We start from the raw sequence: 12,533 nt of genomic DNA, 5'->3' as shown, positions 1-12,533 counted from the left end.
AAATGCATGGGGCAACCATTTTCCTGGATTCCGCGATCACTCGACAGCAGGGAAAAGCTAGGGTGACTCTGGCATATGACCCAGGTATTTCCTGTTCTTGTGTCAGATCGTTTTTCCTCTCTGCACAGAATGTTCCTACATCCCTCCAGATCGTTTTGGTGGTATGTTACTGGGGTCCCTGTAGGTATTGCTCACTCACCCTGCTGCAGGCTGTGCTAGGCTGGGACGTGTGGTGCCGCTGGTGCAGATCGCATTTTTTTGCAGTTCTTTTAACCTCCCTGGCGGTATGATTCTTTCGGATTTTAGGTGCTGAAAGCAGTACCATTATTTTGCATGTAATTCTTGAGAATGAGCAACCCAAACCAACTATTTATATATGATTTATTTTTACTACGCGTCGTTCTTCTTTATAACATCCCGGGTATGATAAAGTTTGAAACACAAAATCCTAAATTATAATATGATAAATAACTATAAAATAATATAATAACACTTTTTTTTTCAAAAAAATAACACTTTTTATTCAATAAATTATAGTAAATAACGTAATCAAAAACACTGACATTTTTTTTTTTTGTCAAACAAGGATGCAATATATATTTTTTTTTCCCAAAAAGGATGCAATATTACTGGTCATATTGCTTCAATAAACGTCCCGGGTGTGGAAAATTTTGAAACTGGGTACAGCGCAAAGTCCAACATCACAGTCTGGACAGTAGTACCGCGTTTCCTTTCTGATTTTCCGTCCGTGTCGTCGCGCTTGGAACAGCAAACCACACACATCCTTGTGGGTGCAGTCTTCTTCTCCGTCGGTGGAATGTGGTCCATAAAATGACGACCGGTCAGTCGTTCGGGGTTCACAACACCAGCAGCACGGCGTCCGGATCTACTTACTGTTGGTGTTTGGTGCCTGAGAAATATGAGCTCAGCAATTTTCCACACAGTCTGCATGAACCACAGGCCTGTCACTCTTCTTTTTTAGGAGAATGAATGCGTTCCACAAACACTGCTCCAGGAGGAGCCTGAATATTTTTTTATAATATTTTTTCTGCTGTTTCCGCATTGCCGGATAGAAAGTCATGGCCTGGTCAGCTCTGTCCACACCTCCCATGGTGTTATAATCCAGGACCAGTTGCGGTTTCAGAACATCTTTTCCCCCTTTTGTATGTACCATGACAGTGGCGGTGTTGTGGATGGTACTCATAAGGCAGACATGTTTTTTGTCACGCCATCTCAGTGCCAACATTTTTCCTTTCTGCCAGGCAACTAATTCTCCGGGCTTCAGCTTTTTGTTGGCAAAGCTGGGGGGCATGTCACGCTGGTTAGCTCTGTCTTGTGTTGTAGGAGGAATTCAAACAGTTCTGGGGATGTATAGAAATTGTCTGTGGTGACACAGTACCCCTGATTCAGCAGAGGCTCAATCAGCGTCAGAACAGAAGCGGTTGCCATCCCATAGCTGCTGAACCTTTGGTTGAACTTGGTTCCTCTCCCGGTGTATAGGACCGAATTCCAAATATATCCAGAGCTGGATTCACACAGCATAAATGATTTTATTCCAAAGCGTGCACGCTTGGACGCAATATATTGTATCCAGCTGAGTCTCCCTTTATAGGCCATTACACTTTCGTCTATACAAATGTCTCTTTCTGGGACATAGGACTCCTGGAAATTTTTCAAAATTTAATTGGTAAATGTTCCAGATCTTTTTGAGCTTTGGAGCTGGATGAGAAGTCTCATCAAAATCGTCATTATTGGTAAAGTGCAAATACCTCATAATGAGGGAAAATTTGTACTCCGACATAACGGTGCCAAAAAAAGAAGTGGCCAATAATTTGTTTGTGGTCCAATACCACTTCTGCAGGGGTTTCCCCACCACTCCCTGCAGAATAATTAGGCCCAGGAATTTCCAGATATCTGCACTGGTCACGGGCTCCCACATCCTGCTCCTTGAAAACCGCCGATGCGCTGCGGCTTGTTGCTCCTGGTACCGATTGGTTTCCACAACAATTTTTTCGATAACCTCATTGGTCAAAAAAAGTTGCAGGTATGCCAAGGGGTTGTCCTCCTCAACATCGACTTTGATACCAGGTGCTCCGGTAAACGGGAACCTTGGGGGCGCTACGTGCTCCGTACCGCAGTCGATCACGCACCAAGTACGCACATCGCTCGGCACAGTCACAGCATCATCACTGAACTCACTTTCTGCGTCGGATGACGAACTTCCTCATGAATCGCTGGCACTCCACTCTGCAAGCGATTCAGGATCGCTGTCGCTCTCGCCCAGCAGGTCATATACCGCTTTTGAGGTTGCGGCACGCTTGTTTGATGCCATGGTCGCTCTGCAATGTCCAGACACAATGTATAGGAAAAATGCAGGAAGTGCAATGGAGAAAGCACTGGGGGGCAATCAAAGGTCAATTTATTTTATTTAGGGAATGTAATCCAATAGGATTACAGTGTATCAGTGTGTTTGTGTGTTATACTTTTTGAATTTTCCGCCGGTTCCACCCCCCTGTGGACGTCACGTCGCAGGAGACGGAAGCCGAGGCTCACAGACGATCGGGAGGAAGCTCCGCCGCCGCATACCGCCCGCATACATCGCTGGATCCCGGTGACAAGGTTAGTAAAACCTCTACCAGGATCCGGCGATCTTCCTAGCGGTACCCCGAGTGTGGCTCGGGGTTACCGCTTTTGGCTCTAAAATTTAACCCCGAGTCACGCTCGGGAATACCGCTAGGAAGGTTAAAGTGACACTGCCTTTTTTTATATTAAGTAAATATGGAGTCCCAGGACCCAATTTCACCCACAAACCCTCTCAGTGCGGTTGCAGCACCCTCTGGTTCGCAGCCCCTGTCTGCATTTAGAGCAGTTTTGGAAAACCTGGTGTCAAAAGTGGATTTATTTTTAAAAATGCCACTAGTAGAAAGTGCCCTATGCTTTCCCTGCCTCTCTAGTATCCCCAGGTTCTGAGGTAGATATGGCCACCGCAGACGCATTCCACCCTGCTGGTTCTGCGTCTTTGCATTCTGATGGCGTGGAAGATGTATCCTCGTCAGCAGCCACGCGGGAAAGCGCGCCGGTGCAGGCACTTAGTGTCAGTGCAGGAAACCTTAAAAATTACAGATGATTCTACAGTGTCAGGGACGCAGGTGTCTTTTGGCACCCGCAAATCCCAGAAGTCGGCCAAGGTTTTTCCTTGTCCGGAACTTTTTGACAACATTGTCCATGAACAGTTGGGTCCACCAAACAAATGTTAGTGGTGCCTAAGCACTTTAAAAGGCGCGACCCCTTCACGAACATGGATACTCGCTAGATGGACCGTACCACCAAAGGTGGATCATCCGGTTGCCATTACCATTACGATAGTTCCGGAAAGCCAGGTGTTGAAGGATAGGGGTCTTTCTGATTCAGTGATTCCTACACCGTTGAAGGCCAGGAAGTCTACTTCCAGGAAGATCTATCATCGTACGTGGAAATAGTACATTTCTTGGTTTGAATCCATGAAGGGGCATCCTCACCTTTTTTTGGTGGATAGGACTTCTTGGCTTTCCTTCAAAGAGGTGTCGAACAGAAGTTGGCCTTGGCCACTATTAAAGGCCAAGTGTCGGCCTTGGTCTGTGTTTTTCCAACGTCCTTTAGCCTCGCATTCGTTGATTCGCACCTTTATATAATGAGTCCGTCATGTGGCCCCTCCGAGGAAATCCCTGTTACCTCTGCGGGATCTGAATTTGGTTGGTGTTGTGTGTTCTTCAAAAACCTCCTTTTGAGAATATTAGGGAGAATCCATTGCTTACCTTGTCTCAGAAGGTTGCCTTTTTGGTGGCTATTACTTCTGCTTGCATTCGCCTTATTCGGTGGCCCACAGAGATAAAGTGGTGCTTCGACCTAGTCCGTGGTTTCTTCCTAAGGTGGTTTCTAATTTCCATCTTACCTGACGGCTACTGAATCTTTCAGGAAATCCAATTCTCTTTTTTGTCCTTACGGAAGGACCTAGAAAGGGATTGGCTGTTGACCATTTCTAGGTTGATCAGGCAGACGGTGGTTCAGGCTTATTCGCTGAAGGGTCAGGTTCCACCTTTCCCTGGGATGGCGCATTCTACTAGGGCGCGGAGTGCTTCTTGGGCTTTTCGCCATCAGGCGTCGGTGATACAAGTTTGCAAGGCGGCAGCTTGGTCGTCTGTGCACACGTTCACAAAATTCTACAAAGTAGATGTGTTGGCATCCTCAGGTGCTTCTTTTGGCTGCAAGGTTTTGCAGGCTGCTGTTAGACAGAGACTAAAGCCCCGTACACATGATCAGATTATCGAACGATCTGTCGTCTGTTTTTTGTGGCATGCTAGTCTGATGTGGAAAGTGAAGAGGTTATTTTCATACGAATTTTGCCGTACGACAGAATTCTACTTCAGAAGTGATGTAATGTGCTTGATTGTTTTGTATGTGTTCTTTCGTCTCTGAGCATGCCTAGTCTTGCTCTTAAGATTTCTTTCCGTCTAAATCTGTACTAATGAGACGAAAATCGGACGTTGTTTTAAAGGCAAAAATTATATAGCCTGCACATCAGGATTTTTGTCGGCTGAAAAGTCGGAGTCGGCTTTCCAAAGCACCATACTAACAATCCGAAAATCGGCAGATCGGTCGTCGGACGAAATTTCCCTTCAGATTTTCTTATCATGTGTACGGGCCTTTAGTTTCTTTGAGGGTGTTGTCCAGGTGAGCTCCTGTTGTTCCTGGTTGAGCTCTATATTCTTTGGTTGGCTAAAGTTTTAGCCTTGTTCGGAATTACATTCTTTTTCTGTGTTGTTTTCTCACCCCTCATGCAAATACTGCTTTGGGATGTCCCAATGGTCAAGAATTACATAGAGCTGCGTCTGTCAATAAACGATAGAGTAAACTGGATTTTGTCAATAAACGATAGAGAAAACTGAATTTTTTTTCTTACCGTAAAATTATTTTATCTGAAGTTCATTGACAGCTGCAGCACCCGCCCCTCTATTTTGAGTGGGTTGGGGGTTTTCACCTAAACACTGCTTGCAACGAAACTGAGGGCTATAGCAGAGTGTGTGGGTGTATGCCTGCAGGGACGGCCCCATAGGCATGGTAAAGCTTTTTCCTGCCTAGTGTTCTACTCCTGTAGGGGGCAGCATACCCCAGTTATGAATTATATGGAGCTGCGTCTGTCAATGAACTTCAGAGAAAAGGATTTTACAGTAAGACAAAAATCCAGTTTTTTTCACAGTGCTTTTTTTGAGGGGATTGGGGCCGTGGACAGTGTCGGTAGGGCGGGGGATGGTGTCAGTCGTTTTTTATTTCATTTTTGTACAATTTTATTTTTTTATCATTTTTCTACCAATTTTAATAATTACATTTTTTTATATTTAATGATTTTTTTTTTTTTAATCAGCCCTGTCGTTCATTCATAAACTGAAGCAGAGTAAACACAGTGGAGAGGAGAGGTGGAAAGCCAGTTGCCGGGGGCAGAAAAGGAGGAGGGGCGGAGGAGGAGAACAGGGGGGCGGAGGAGCACAGGGGGGCTGAGAAGTAAGAGGAGGACACAAAGGTGGGCCAGAGAAGGAGGGAACAGCCAGGGACCGGTGCGGCGGGAGGGTTTGCTGTGAGAACCGATCTCCCGGCATGGCTTTCCAGCTGACAGCCACGGGAGGGAGAGGAGGAGAAGCAGCTGTCAGCTGAAAAGCCAATCTGGGAGATTGGTTCTCACAGCTGTCCCTCCTACCACACCGGCTGTCAACCAGGAGATCATTCATGTGTGCAGGGAGGGTCACAGTGCCCTCGGAGGGCCCGTGTGCAGTGAACACCCTGCACATATGGATGATACGCCACTGGCAAGAGACCATTTGCGCATCAAACTGTTCATGTGCATGAGTCCTTAAAATGTGTTTGTCTTTGGCTCTATCCCTGTTGAAGAGAATTATTCTCACTTTCTCTCCTAACAGTAAGTGACAGAAAATCTTTCAAATAGGGACACAGACCATAATAAAATGTGACAGAGGCTCTCTATTATCCCATCTATCCAAAGCAAAATAAAAAGTTTTGACTGCCATTGGGCTTAGAAAAGTTGTTTTACGCATGATTGTATTAAAGGATTAAACACAATTTCTTTTGTATATAGGTAATAGACATGGGCTGGCCTGAGCTACATGCTCCACCTCTGGATAAAATGTGTTCCATCTGTAAGGCAATGGAATCTTGGATGAACAGTGACCCATTGCATGTAGTAGTCATTCACTGCAGAGTAAGTGCATGGCAAATGTGTGTAAATTTAAAATTCTACAGTGTTTTTTTGTTTTGTCTAGCTGAGAAGCTTGTATATTATGTACGAAGTGTGATTTACTTTAGTAATACCTAAAGGAGCTAAACCATGGTGTTAGTGTTAAGGCAGAAGAGACCACTCGGATTCTGGCTTATCACTAGGGTAAATAATTGCATTTTTAAAAAAGAGGATCAGGTTTTTCACTATAAAATGTAAGCCACGGCTAAATTAAAATAAAACGCCAAAAACCATGGAGTTTAGATCTACAATACATGCTTAGTGCCCCATGTTGTATACCTTTAAATATACATAACTGAAATGCACTCAGCTCCCAATCTCCTGTTCGGCTGCCAACACAATTTTGAGGCTGAAATCAAAAGAAACAGCATAAGCCCTACCCAGTTGTCTTTTGGTAAACTACTGATTTCCTCCTTTCCTCGTGTCAACAAGATAACCAGTTAAGAATGGAGTAAGCTGATTATTCTTCATATAACATATAGGAATGCACAGGGCACAAGACAGCTTCCAATTACTAACAAGATTATTAGGTCAATTTTTGCATTTATCCAACAAATTTAACCAAATTGCTTTAAAATTATACATTTGCACTGAGCAAAAGGGTTCAAATAAAATAAATTCATTAGTAGGATTTACATTCCCTGTAATCACCTAAGGAGTGTTTGCTGTCGGTTCCTGTGGTACCTTATTGATGTTTCCCAAATTGTTTGAGAATAGCCATATCTCTTAATTGTCCTTTTATGAGTTAATTTACTAAAACTGGAGAGTGCAAATCTGGCGCAGCTGTGTATGGTAGTCAACCAGCTTATAACTTCAGCTTGTTCAGTTAGGCCCCTTTGGGCTTTTTCACACAGCCGCTCCGCTTGTCCGCAAATCATCCTATTTTTTTGCAGATGATTTGCGGACATAATGTAAGTCAATGGCATTGCGGATGTCAGCGGAATACCATCCACTGACATCAGATTTTCTTCCTTTCAGTTCTGTTCCGTTTTTTGGAACGGAACAGAACCCTATTTTTCCTCCGTGTAAAAAACGGAAAGGAAGGAGAATCGGATGTCAGCGGTGTCATCCGCTGACATCCGCAATGCCCATAGACTTACATTGTGTCCGCATATCATCCGCAAACGGATGGGATGATATGCGGACACATGGAGCGGATGACACAAGTGTCATCCACTCCATGAAAAAAAAAAAAAAAAAAGTCCCGCAGCGGAGCTTTCACACGGAGCGGCCGTGTGAAAGAGCCCTTTCACACATGCTGTCCATTTGTCTGTTTTTCATCCATCCGTTGACGGATGAAAAACGGACATCAATGTATCTCTATGTAAAAACGGATGACAACTGATGATCATCAGTTAACATCCGTTTTCATCCGCTTCCGTCAATGTCCGTTTTTTTGAATGGATGAATGCCCTATTTTTCATCCGTCAAAAAAACGGATCGGACGAAAAACGGATGACAACGGATGAAAAATGGATGACATCAGATGAAAAACGGATAACAACTGACGAAAAACGGATGACAACTGATGAAAAACGGATGAAAAACGGATGGAAAACTGATACATTTTGACGTGACTGAACTGATAAACTGAACGGATCGTATGTGTGAAAGGGGCCTTAGGCCGTTCAGACCCGCCTGTCCGTTTTTTTGGCGGATCTGAACGGTCCCCCCATGCATTCCTATGGGGCATCGGATGTCAGCGGAGACATGTCCGCTGACATCCGACCCGATCCGATCCGTCAAATCTGGACGGATGGAAACCCTATTTTCTATCCGTCCAGCGGATCGGATGGGATCGGGTGAGAACGGACTGACGGTCCGTTGACATCCGATTTCCCCCATAGAGATGCATGGGGAACAGTCAGCTGTGTCTCTGCACACAGCGCGGAGACACAGCTGTCCTCCTGCTGCTCAGCGGGGGATCGGCGGCTCGATCCCCCGCTGAGAAAAACGGATTCTGTCCAACGGACGGAGTGTGTGAAAGAGCCCTTAAGGTTTGACAGCAAAATCTGAAAGCTGATTGGTTTCTATGCCGGATTTTGCACTCTCCAGTTTTAGTAAGGCCCTTTTCACACAGTCTGGTCCGTCAGTCGGACTCCGTGTATTTTAGCGGGGGAGATCACAAGCAGTTTTCATAACTTCTGCCAAAAATCCTAATCTCTTTCTGTTCTTTACCCATGCATACAGTATATCCTACCCTAATCTTAGACCCTGTTTAGATCTCTTTTATTTCTGCCTTCGTGCACATTTATGGGCATTTTTAAGTGCTTGTTTATGGGCATTTAAATTTGTTTTACATGTGTTTTATGTGTTGTAATTTTTTATTGTTAACCAATAAGGATGTTTTTCATGTAGTAACATCATGAATTGTTTCCTGGTTTTAATGTATGGAGTTGAGAAAACATGGCTGATTTCACATCCCTAATTCCAGCCGCAGCAACTGTTATAGTCTTAATTGTAGCTGAGTACATGTCATTTATACAGGTAGTGTTCTTGTTACCATGGGATGAAAAGCTGAAATGTACTCACCCACAAGTTGAAAATACATAGAAAAGGGCAGAAAATGTATATGTACATTTTTATGTGCTTTCATAGACTTCAATGAGCCAGAAAACACAAATAAATGTGTGTAAAATTGCCTAATTTTTTACATTTCAGCACACAGATGGGAATAGTCTCATAGGATGTTAATTTAGGCTTTGACAAAAATGTGGAAGCTGATTGGTTTCTATGCAGAGCTGCACTAGATTTTTCATACTCCAGTTTTAGTAAATCAACCCCAATATATTTTTTATGACACATGCATTTTTATGTGCTGTAAAACGCATAGAAAACTGTATAGAAGTGATCCAGGCCTCATAGCTGCTAACATTCTCAGTGTTCCTTTTTAACTCCCTTCTTCTTCTTCAATAATGTCCTTAGCCATTTGACAAATAACTATAGGAAATTGGTTGCTGAAGTTGTGCTTTTCACTTCTCATTTTACCTGCTGCTTGGACATGTCATTTCTGTTCTTCTCACCCTTAAAAATGTTCTTTGTTTGGCTGGTTCTACCTATTACAATCTAATTGTAGAATCATCTTTAGATTTGCCAACAGCACCTTATGTAGGGTGAGAGTCAATCTTATTGGATATAAATTGAATGGATTGTTTAGGTAGGCCCTCCCACTACACACTTGTTGGTAAATCTAAAGGAAGTTGTACAGTTACAACCTCTAGCTTCAGGCTGATCAGCACTCTGCAAGTTAATAGCCTTGATTAAAAGTGCTGCCCCTCCCTCTATAATTGCAGTTGTGCAGGTATGTAACAAAGGACACATAGTGACAGATGGGGTTATATTGCTGCCTACAGGAGGATTTAGTCGCTGGTACACAAAAAAACAATGACTAGCCTGGTATGTGTTGTAAGCACACACTCCATGCTATTGTTCCCAACATTCAGAATGACCGTTATTACATAGTGAAAAAAAAGTCCCCACAGTTCAACTAATTTTAAAAAAAGAAAACGTCCATGCACAATCCAATGCCCACAGTTGAATCAGAGGAAGGCAAAAAAACAAAACAATAAAACCTTATCAATATTTGATACCCCTGGTGTTATCACCTAAGGCCCCTTTCACACAGGACCAGTCATTTAATCAGTTCAGTCACGTCAAAATGGATGAAGTATTTATCAGTTTTTCATCAGTGCTCATCTGTTTTTTCATTAGTGCTCATTAGTTTTTCATCAGTGCTTATCAGTTTTTCATCAGTTTTTTTTTTTTACATCCACTACCAATGTAAAAACGGGTGAAAAACTGTCAGTTTGTTAGTTTTACATCAGTTTTTTTGCCCGATCCGTTTTTTAATGGAAGGAAAATAGAGCTTTGATCAGTTTAATGGATGATGACGGATGCGGATGAAAAATCTATATATAGGGAATGGGTTGTGGCGCTGCTCTGTGTGCAATGAAAATGAATGCATCCTTAGGGGGTATCAACAATTCCAAAACCCACAGAATAAATCAGCTATGTGGGACATATGCAAAATGTATTATATGCAAAAACTACTAAAATATAAATTATTGTGCAACATTGATAAAAAAATATGTGCAAAAATGCAGGTGCAGGTGATACAATAGTGCCCAAGTAAAGTGAGCTTCCTATTACACTCAAATCATAAACAATCCATGAAATCGCACATAAAACAAAGTGGTCTGTGCTTGGTAAACGCATTCAAATCATGAACAATCCATGAAATCACACATAAAATGTAAAGAGATCTGTGCTTAATAAATAGTTCATGGGTAGTGTGCAGTGTCCTATAAATTTGGCATTCCCATTAGCCTTGTTGATCCTTATGGTGGCATCAATAAAGGGACGTTACTTGATGGTGTTACCTGGGCACTATTGTAGCACCTGCACTTTTAGCATTTTTGCACATATTATTTTATCAATGTTGCACAATAATTTATATTTTGCACTTTAGTAGTTTTTGCATATAATAATTTTTGCATATGTCGCACATACCTGATTTATTCTGTGGGTTTTGGAATCATTGATACCCCTAGGGATGCATTAGTTTTCATTGCACACACAGCAGCGCCACAACCCCTATATGTAGATTTTTCAAAAGGTACCAGCTAGGTACCTTTTGATCATCCATTTACATCTGTTTTTCCATGGAGATGCACTGATGTCTGTTTTCCATCCATCTAACGGAAGGATGAAAAATGGACAGCATATGTGAAAGGGGCCTTAACCACTTAAGCCCCGGAAGATTTTACCCCCTTCCTGACCAGGGGGTATTTTGCGATTCGGCACTGCGTGACTTTAACGACAATTGCGCGGTCGTGCGATGCTGTACCTAAACAAAATTGACGTCCTTTTTTTCCCACAAACAGAGCTTTCTTTTGGTGGTATTTGTTCACCTGTGCGATTCTTTGATCATGCGCTATAAACAAAAAAAGAGCGTCAATTTTGCAAAAATAACAATATTTTTCACATTTTTTTTTATATGAAATTCCCCCCAAAAAAATGTAAAAATCAAATTTTTTTAACATTTTAGGCCAATTTGTTTTATGCTACATATTTTTGGTAAAAAAAAAAAAAAAAAAAAAAAAAAAATCGCAAAAAGCGTATTTTGATTGGTTTGTGCAAAAGTTATTGCGTTTACTAACTAAGGGAAAGATTTTTGTTGTTTTTTTTTTTTAACGCGTAATGGCGGCGATCTGCAATTTCTTTTTTTTGCGGGACTGCGACATTGCGGCGGACAGATCGGACCCTTGACTGACATTTTTGACACTTTTGGGGTTACCAGTGACATTACTACAGTAATCAGTGCTATACATATGCACTGTTACTGTAAGATGACACTGGTAGTGAAGGGGGTTAACTTTATTTGAGAGGGAGGGGTGGTGTGTGCCCCTAGGGGCGTGATTCTTACTGTGATTGGCTGTGGCTTGAGGTGTAGGAACAGTGATCAACGGTCCTACATAGTAGAACCGTATGATCATTGTTCTTACACAGGGGAGGATGACAGGCGGCTTGTTTACATCAGCCGCCTGCCTTTCTCCCGATGTCACGGATGATCACGAGTGCCCAAAGGACATCGGGTCCGCCGGGCACACGGGGGGGGTCCGTGACCGAGCGGCAGCGTTCCTCCGGCGGCGCGCGCTCGCTCCCCAGAGCCTCACAGGCTAGTGACGTACCCATACGTCACTTTGCCTGTGAGGGGCTGACCGCCGCAGTATATGTACTTGCGGCGGTCGGCAAGTGGTTAATGTTAGTATCCATTTATATTTTGTGCATTTAGGAATGCATCCAGCTTTTTTTTTTTAACAATCAACTGAGCTGTCCAGAACCAATTTTTGAGTAAGTCTATTCCACACTTTAACAGCTCTTACTGCGAAGAAACCTTTCCGTATGTGGAGGTTAAATCTCCTTTCCTCTAGATGTAAAGCATCCCCCTTATCTTTTGTAGTGACCTGAATGTGAAAACCTCAAAACCAAATTCACTATATGGACCCGTTATGTATTTAAACGTGGTGATCATATCCCCCCTTAATCTCCTCTTCTCAAGAGAGAATAAATTCAGTTCCTCTCATCTTTGCTCATAGCTGAGCTCCTCCATGCTTTTTATCAGGTTGGTTACCTTTCTCTGCACTTTCTCCAGTTCCCCGATATCCTTTTTGTAAACTGGTGCCCAAAACTGAACTGCATATTCCAGATGAGGTCTTACTGATTTGTACAGGGGAAAAAAATACAT

At 42.9% G+C, this 12,533-nt stretch overlaps 1 protein-coding gene across 1 annotated transcript in view; it reads left to right on the top strand.

Moving 5' to 3' along the window:
- The window catches only part of TNS3 (tensin 3), a 504,601-nt gene that overhangs the window by 112,759 nt on the left and 379,309 nt on the right, over positions 1-12,533 (top strand). The window contains exon 4 of the mRNA XM_082257842.1: positions 6,128-6,250. Within this exon, the coding sequence (XP_082113968.1) occupies positions 6,128-6,250 (123 nt within the window). The remainder of the gene's footprint in view (positions 1-6,127; positions 6,251-12,533) is intronic.

This window comes from Pelophylax lessonae (genome assembly GCF_965119305.1).
Source record: "Pelophylax lessonae genome assembly, chromosome: 5".
Taxonomy (NCBI): domain Eukaryota; kingdom Metazoa; phylum Chordata; class Amphibia; order Anura; family Ranidae; genus Pelophylax; species Pelophylax lessonae.
Note: the sequence above shows the minus strand (reverse complement) of the source record. Positions and strands in the feature narration are given on the sequence as shown.